An 8,819-nucleotide genomic window follows, 5' to 3' on the forward strand; every position below is an offset into this window, starting at 1 on the left:
CACACACATCCCACTTCCACTGTGATTCCACCAAACGGTCTCTGCTAAGATCCCATGATTAAACTCTGCAATTTGCCCAGATTGCAACAGTTCAGAATTACAGAATAACAGAATCGGAAGGGATCTTGCAGGTCATCTAGTCCAGCCCCCTGCTCAAGCAGGAGACTTTATACCTTTTCAGACAAGTGGCTGTCCAGCTCTTCTTAAAAAACTCCAGTGTTGGAGCACTCACAGCTTCTGCAGGCAAGCTGTTCCACTGGTTAATTTTCCTCACTGTCAGGAAGTTTCTCCTTAGTTCTAGCTTGGATCTCTCTTTAGTTAGTTTCCATCCGCTGCTTCTTGTCCTGCCCTCTGGTGCTTTGGATAGCAAGTCAATCCCCTCTTCTTTGTGGCAGCCACTCAAATACTTGAAGACTGCTATCCTGTCACCCCCAGTCCTTCTTTTTGTTAGACTAGGCCAGGGGTAGGCAACCTTGGCTCTTTTATGACTCCTGGACTTCAACTCCCAGAATTCCTTAACACCGTGATGATTTGTTTAACAACCACCACAAAAAAAGGTTAAAAAACAATAACAGGTCAGTCACATGACTTACGCCTGTAACAGGCAAATCTATTAAGGCCATTAAGTCATGATCACGTGAAATATTAATACCACTTTACAAGGCCTTGGTAAGGCCACACTTGGAATACGGCATCCAGTTTTGGTCACCACGATGTAAAAAAGATGTTGAGACTCTGGAAAGAGTACAGAGAAGAGCAACAAAGATGATCAGGGGACTGGAGGCTAAAGCATATGAAGAATGGTTGCTGGAATTGGGTATATCCAGTTTAATGAAGAGAAGGACGAGGGGGGACATGATAGCAGTGTTCCAGTATCTCAGGGGCTGCCCCAAAGAAGAGGGAGTCAAGCTATTCTCCAAAGCACCTGAAGGCAGGACAAGAAGCAACAGATGGAAACTAATCACGGAGAGAAGCAACCTAGAACTAAGGAGAAATTTCCTGACAGTTAAAACAATTAACCAGTGGAACAACCTGCCTCCAGAAGCGGTGAATGCTCCCACACTGGAAGTTTTTAAGAGACTGGACAGCCATTTGTCCGAAATGGTATAGGGTTCCCTGCCTGAGCAGGGGGTTGGACTAGATGACCTCCAAGGTCCTTTCCAACTTCATCATCATCATCATCATCATCATCATCATCATCATCATCATCATCATCATCATCATCATCATTAGTCGAGGAGAACCTATAATAACTGCAGGACTGGGAGGAGTCCAGTGTGACCAGTTCATCTCCCAAACTGGGTGGCCCACTAACCTGATGATGTCCGTGTATTCTTGATCTTTCCCTTTGCTTTCTTTCCACTTTCTGTACATCACCGAAGCGTCAACGTTGGCCGGAGAAAACGTGTTTGGTTCGTTGAGGAGCGAGATCACGCTAAGGAGGATTGTTCTGATAGGGAAAAACATTTTTTTTAAAATAGCGTATTAAAATAACGCCGCTTAATTTAAGTACAGGTGGTCCTTGGTTTAAGACGTGAGCGCTCGGTGACGATTTGAAGTCACGATGGACCACTCAAAAGCCACAGGTAATCCTCGACTTGCCACAGTTCATTTAGTGACCGTTCGAAGTGACAATGACACTGAAAAAAAGTGACTTACAACTGTTTTCCACACTTACAACTCTTGGTAGCATCTCCGTTAGGGTCAAAATTCAGACACTTGGCGACTGACTCATATTTATGACGGTGAACCGGGGTCACATGACCCCCTTTTGTGACCTTTTGACAAACAAAGTCAATGGGGGAAGCCGGATTCACTTAACAACCATGCTGCTAACTGAACAGGTGCAGTGAGTCACTTAACAACAATGGCAAGAAAGGTTCTAAAATGGGGCAAACACTCAACTGTCTCACTTAGCAACATAAATTTTGGGCTTAGTTGTGGTCATAAATTGAGGACTACCTGAACGTATCCATTTCTGAAGTTATGACAGCCATCTGTGAATGCTCCAACACTGGAAGTCTTTAAGAAGAGATTGGACAGCCATTTGTCTGAAATGGTATAGAGATTCCTGCCTGAGCAGGGGGTTGGACTAGATGACCTCCAAGGTCCCTTTCAACAACATCATCATCATTATTTAATTATTAATTATTATTATTAATTATCTCCCCATATGACCGCATTTCAGGCATGAAGGAATCAGCCTGCATTGCCCAATAAGTCATGCGGCTGCGATTTGTGACATTTTTTCTGAAAACAGGTACAGGTAGTCTTCAACTTACAACCACAATTGAACCCAAAATTTTCGTTGCTAAATGATTCGTTGGTTAAGTGAGTTTTGCCCCATGTTACGACTTTTCTGGCCACAGTTGTTAAGCGAATCACTGCAGTTGATAAGCGAGAAACCCGGTTGTTAAGCGAATCTGGCTTCCTCCATTTTTGCTTGTCAGAAGGTGGCAAAAGGGGATCACGTGACCCCGGGAACACAGCAACCGTCATAAGTATGAGCCAGTTGCCAAGCCTCTGAATTCTGATCACGTGATCAGGATGCTGCTGCAAAGGTCATAACTGTGAAAAATGGTCCTAAGTCACATTTTTCAGTGCCGCTGTAACTTTGAACGGTCAGTAAAGTGGACTGCTGTAAGTCAAGGACTAACTGTATTTACTTTTTGGTAAAACAGTGATAGGGGATAGTGGGTTTGCTTAATGACCGTGTTAACAACTACTGCAAAACAAAACAAAAAGTCTGTAAAAACGGTTCTGGTCACATGGTGATGTGCTTTACAAATGTCACAACTTGTGACTGTAAAAAGCAGGCTCTATTATGGCCGTAAGGTGAGGATTTACTTGTACATGTGAATGTAAGTTAAATCTTTGTCCTAGCCCTGCTTAATTTCTGGATTGTGTCCCCTGCAGAATGTATAAACCCCAAGAGACTTCGGAGGTTCAGCCCATCAAAGCTGTGGGCCTCTGCTTTGCAGGTTTATTAACATAAAGTACAGGCAGTCCTCGACTTAGGACCACAATTGAGCCCAAAATTTCTGTTGTTAAGTGAGACATTTGTTAAGTGGGTTTTCCCCATTTTATGATGTTCCTTGCCACAGTTGTTAAATGAATCACTGCCTTTTTTTAGTAACACGGTTGTTAAGTGAATCCGGCTTCCCCTATTGACTTTGCTTGTCAGAAGGTCGCAAAAGGGGATCACGTGACACCCCCCCAGGACACTGAAACTGTCATAAATATGAGTCAGTTGCCAAGCGTCTTAATTTGGATCACGTGACCACGGGGATGCTGCAAAGGTTGTAAGTGTAAAAAACGGTCATAAGTCACTTTTTTCAGTGCCGCTGTAACTTTGAATGGTCACTAAATGAACTGTTGTAAGTCGAGGACTACCTGTATTAAACTAAAAGGAACTTAAATGGGGGGGGGATGGCCAGATCTTAGCATTGTTTTCATTTCTGTAGTTGTATTCCAGCTACTAATATCCCAGTTTCTTCAGCTAGACCAGGGGTAGGCAACCTTGGCTCTTTTATGACTCGTGGACTTCAACTCCCAGAATTCCTGAGCCAGCCATGCTGAGGGGAAAGGGAGAGGTTTCCATGCTGAGCCATGCTGGCTCAGGAATTCTGGGAGTTGAAGTCCACGAGTCATAAAAGAGCCAAGGTTGCCTACCCCTGGATTAGACTATTGTTCCATAGCACAAAGTGAGGGATCTGTTTTTAAAAAATATTTTTAAATGTGGCTAAGAAGGAAGGCAGGAAAACTCACCTTACATTCTGCGTTGGGTTCCACCTTTCTGAAGGTAACTCTCCGCTCTGTGGGTCATCCACTGGAGGATGTAGAATTGAAATGCAAACATCTCCTGTCTGGAATGTATAAATCATGTTGTCTGCTTTGCACGCTTGCACACACAGGCTGAGTTCACACAACGTTCATTCAAAATCCAGATGATTTACCTCACATGTAAACAAAGGATATGTTCACCGAACATACAGTGGTCAAGGAAATGTACCATACGAGGGCTTAAGGCAGAGGTGAGGTACTATGGCCCCCTTTATGACTTGTGGACTTCAACTCCCAGAATTCCTGAGCCAGCATGGAGAACGATAACCTCTTTATAATTTGTGGACTTCAACTCCCAGAATTCCTGAGCCAGCCATGTTGAAGTCCACAAGTCATTAAAGGGCCATAGTTCCCCACCCCTGGCTTAAGGGGATAGACCAGGTTATACAGTTAGTCCTCGACTTGTGACTGGTTGCTTAGAGACCATTTGAAGTGATGACCGGCCTAAAAAAGGAGATCTATGACCCAGATTTGGAGTACTGGCAGACAGGCCTCTGTGGTCACATGACCAAACTTCAGGTGCTGGCAAAATGGCTTCATTTATGGCTGTTTGCAGTATTCCGCAGTCACGGGATCACTGCATTTTCCTTATTGCTACAGGTTGTCCTCAACTTATGATCACTAGTGAGCCCAAAGCTTCTGCTGCTAAGTGAGACAGTTAAGTGAATTTTGCCCTATTTTACGACCTTCCTTGTCACAGTTGCTAAGTGAATCACTGCCTTTGTTAAGTTAGCAACGCAGTTGTTAAGTGAATCTGGCTTCCCCCATTGACTTTGCTTGTCAGGAGATTGCAAAAGGGGATCACATGACCCCAGGACACTGCAACCGTCATAAATTACGAGTCAGTGGCCAAGTGTTCTAATTTTGATCATGTGACCCTGGGGATGGCTGCAATGATTGTAAGTGTGAAAAATGGTCATAAGTCACTTAGTGATTGTAATTTTGAATGGTCACCAAATGAATGGTTTTAAGGTGAGGACTATCTGTATATCTACACTACTAGTCCAACCCCTTGCTCAAGCAGGAAGCCCTATACCAGTGGTGGTGAACCTATGGCACGGGTCCCAGAGGCGGCACTCAGAGCCCTCTCTGTGGGCACACGCACGCCGTCGCCCCAGTCCTAGGCCTTCAGCTGGGTTTTATAAAACCTTTTCGCTTTAGGCCTCCGCCACTGTGTGCAAAAAAAAAAAAAAAAAGTTCAATCAGTCAATTTCAACTTCTCACAGGAAAGAAAAAGATCTTGCAAAGTTGGAATTGATTGATTGAAGTTTTTAATCCCACCCAGTCTGCAATTACCACTGCAGCCACGCCCACCCAATGGGCCACGCCTAGCCAATGGGCCACACTCACACGGCACTCGACGATGCATAAGTGGGTTTTCGGTTGCAGTTTGGGCACTCAGTCTCTAAAAGATTCGCCATACTTGCCCTATACCATTCTGGGCAAATGGCTTTTCTTAACAAAAACCTCCAGTGATGGAGCACCCACAGCTTCTGAAGGCAAGCCATTCCCCGGATTAATTATTCTTCCTGTCAGGAAATTTCTTCTTATTTCTAGGTTGCTTCTCTCCTTGATTAGTTGACATGCATTAGTTCTAGTCCTGCTTTCAGGTGGCTTTGGAGAATAGCTTGACTCCCTCTTCTTTGTGGCTGCCCCTCAAATATTGGAAAACTGCTATCATGTCACCCCTGGTCCTTTTTCTCACCTTACTAGGGACATCCCCGATTCCTGCAACTGTTTTAGCCTCCGGTCCCTTAATCATCTTTGTTGCTCTTCTCTGCGTTCTTTCCAGAATCTCAACGTTTTTTTTTTATATATTGTGGAGACCAAAACTGGGTGCAATATTTCAAGCGAGATCTTACCAGTACGGTACAAAGAGGTGCTAACACTTAGCATGATCTTGATAGTAAACCTCTGTTGTTGCAGCCTAGGACTGACTGCCCGGGGGGGGTGGGTTCCGATCCTCCGGGGCACGAGAGACCGAATAAGGAAGATTGAAATGAATACCGAGNTCCATTTCTTGCAGATGTTTCATTACCCACATCAGGCTCACGTCCAGCCCTGGCCCAAGCACGTACCTCATATATGTTGGGATGCCACATTTTGGTCAGGAACCGGAAGGCAGGCGGCGAATAAGGGTAATCAATGGGAAATCTGAGCCGGGCCTACGGAGAAAGAAGGGAGAGAGAGGGACTGAGTAGCAACACCAGGTATCCTAACAACAATTTCTGCAATGGCTTCCCTCTTCCTTAAATACATCTTGCTAAAGACGACTCTGAGGGCTCCTTTGCTTTTTCTGCACTTGGTCGTTTTCTTGCAGACGTTTCATCACCCAACTAGGTAACATCATCAGGGCTAGCAGGGAGTGGGGTTTGCTCTCTATTTATATTCTAGTGCAGGGGTGTCAAACTCAATTTCATTGAGGGTCGCATCAGCATTGCAGTTGCCCTCGGGGGTGGTGGTGTGTGTGGCCAGGGTGGGTGCGGCGTAGATGGAGTGGGTGTGGCCTACTGGGTGGGCATGGCCAGCTCTACATCGTTCGCGTCAAGGGTGCCTGTGGGGGCCTGGGCAGGAGTGGGACAGATCTGGGGGTCTCTGGCAGAAGGGGGTGGGACCGGGGCAAGTGCCAAGGCATGGTCCATTTCTTCATTCCGCACAAAGGGTGACACCTCCCCAGCATGCACCCAGGGGGTGGGGCGACGTGGCAGGGGATGGTTCCTCGCTGTTTCCGGACGGCCTTGTGGAGCTAAGACTGAATACGTTTCAGCATAGATGGCCACCACAAAATTGTACATTGGCTCCCGGCCGGCCTGGGCCAGGGCCAAGGCAGCAGGGGCCGTTCTCTCACTGTTTCCAGGATGGCTTCACGGGCCATATGAAACCACTTCGCGGGCTGCATCTGGCCCCCGGGCCTTGTGTTTGACATGTCTGTTCTAGTGGTTTGTCCTGTCCCTGTTGGTGAGAGTGGTCTTGGTGGTTCTTTGGTAGTACGGCTAGCTTGCTCGGCAGTTCCTTGTTTGGGGTATTGTTTACTTCTTGATGGATGGTTTGATGTCAACCTTGGTGTTAATCTATGCTGAAATGGGTGTTGATTGCTGGAAGGAAGGTGTTTTGATCTTAACATCAGACCAGCCATCAAGAATAAACCACACCCCAATCCAGGAACTGCCTGACAAGCTAATAGTAAACAGCCCAACCAAAGAATCACCAAGACCGCTCCCACCAACAACGACAGGGCAAGTCCCTAGAACAGCTTTTCTCAACCTGGGCAGTTTGAAGCTGTGTGGACTCCAATTCCCAGAATTCTAACTGGCTGGGGAATTCTGGGAGTTGCAGTCCACACATCTTCAAACTGCCCAGGTTGAGAAACACTGCGCTAGAATATAAATTGAGAGCAAACCCCCATTCCCTACTAGCACTGAGAATGTTAGATAGTTGGGTAATGAAACGTCTGTAAGAAAACAACCAAGCTCGGAGAACGCCAAGGACCCCACGGTTCAAATCTGAGCTACAAATATTCTCCTTGAAAGACAACCCTGAGAGAATCAAGCTCGGAAAAGAATCAATGCAGATGCCCCAGAAGTTGGCTAGGAAGGGCAGAGGGATGGCTAGGAATGCGGGGACAAAATCCATCCAGCCAGCTGTCTTGATCTCCGCTTTGCCTACCTCGCCGGGTGTTTGGGAGACGATTAAAAACCAGAGGAAGGACACAGCTGCCTGCAACACTGAACAATTGTCAAACTCAGCATCTTACACCATGCTAGCTGAGGATGACACACAAGAGAGTTTCCTGGGAAAAAAAGGTTATGATGAGGCACACTCAATAAAGCAGAAGTGAATTCTTTGTTTTTGACTGCAATCGCTAAGAGTGTTGCTGAACTTGTGGTCACAAGGTCCAGTCTTGTCCTTGCTCAGCAACAAGGCACGAAAGCCAGTCAGTTCAACTCTTTGTTATTTTTATATACATTATTATTACTATTACTATTACTATTATTATTATTATTATTATTGTTGTTGTTGTTGTTGTTGTTGTTGTTGTTGTTGTTGTTGTTATTGCTCATCGCACAGTCAGCCAGATGTTCAGACTGGATTGGGCATTTTTGTCTTCCTATCGAGTCCTTCCCAAGGACCTGGGATAGGCAGATGTGGATGTTTGATGGTATTACAGATATCGTCGCAGGATGGAAGCAGTTCCTAGGAAGGCTGCCTTTTGCAATTGACTAATAGCGAATTTGTCAATGCCGATGATGGTGTTCAAGTGGCGCTCCAGTTGTTTTGGGATTGCACCCAAGGCGCCTATGACTATTGGTACTACCCTTGCTTGCCTTTGTCACAGTCTTTCTATTTCTATTTGTAGGTCTTTGTATTTTGTTATCTTCTCCAGTTCTTTCTCGTCTATTCTGCTGTCTCCAGGTACTGCCACGTCCACTATCCAGACTTTTTTGTCTTTCTTATCGACAATTGTTAAGTCCGGGGTGTTATGTTGCAGGTGCTTGTCTGGTTGAATTCTGAAGTCCCAGAGCAGTTTTAATTTTATCATTTTCTATGACTTTCTCTATTTTATGATCCCACCAGTTCTTGCTTACAGGCAAATGATATTTCTTGCAGATCTTCCAATAATAATAATAATAATAATAATAATAATAATAATAATAATAATAATAATAATAATAATAATAATTTATAAATAACTCAAGGCAGCAAACGTACCCTAAATTTACTCTTTCTCCTATTTTCCCCATAACAAAAATCCTGTCAAGTGGATTGGGCTGAGAGAGAGGGGTTGGCCCAAAGTCCCCCAGCCAGCTTTCATGCCTAAAGGGGAGGGACTAGAACTCACCACCTCCTGGTGATTGGCCCAAAGTCCCCCAGCCAGCTTTCATGCCTAAAGGGGAGGGACTAGAACTCACCACCTCCTGGTGATTGGCCCAAAGTCCCCCAGCCAGCTTTCATGCCTAAACGGGGGGGGGGGGGGG

At 45.5% G+C, this 8,819-nt stretch overlaps 1 protein-coding gene across 1 annotated transcript in view; it reads right to left on the reverse strand.

Annotated features, from left to right (window-relative positions):
• LOC107300802 (ubiquitin-conjugating enzyme E2 R1-like) overlaps positions 1-6,008 on the reverse strand; it is a gene marked incomplete at its 5' end in the record, with an annotated part of 7,316 nt that extends 1,308 nt beyond the window's left edge. Inside the window, 3 exons of the mRNA XM_015830092.1 lie at positions 1,316-1,450; positions 3,769-3,866; positions 5,922-6,008. Coding sequence (XP_015685578.1) covers positions 1,316-1,450; positions 3,769-3,866; positions 5,922-6,008 — 320 coding nt within the window. The remainder of the gene's footprint in view (positions 1-1,315; positions 1,451-3,768; positions 3,867-5,921) is intronic.
• Between the last annotated feature and the right edge of the window lie 2,811 nt (positions 6,009-8,819).

This window comes from Protobothrops mucrosquamatus, unplaced genomic scaffold, assembly GCF_001527695.2.
Source record: "Protobothrops mucrosquamatus isolate PMUCROS unplaced genomic scaffold, P.Mucros_1.0 scaffold8507, whole genome shotgun sequence".
NCBI classification, from domain to species: Eukaryota; Metazoa; Chordata; class Lepidosauria; order Squamata; family Viperidae; genus Protobothrops; species Protobothrops mucrosquamatus.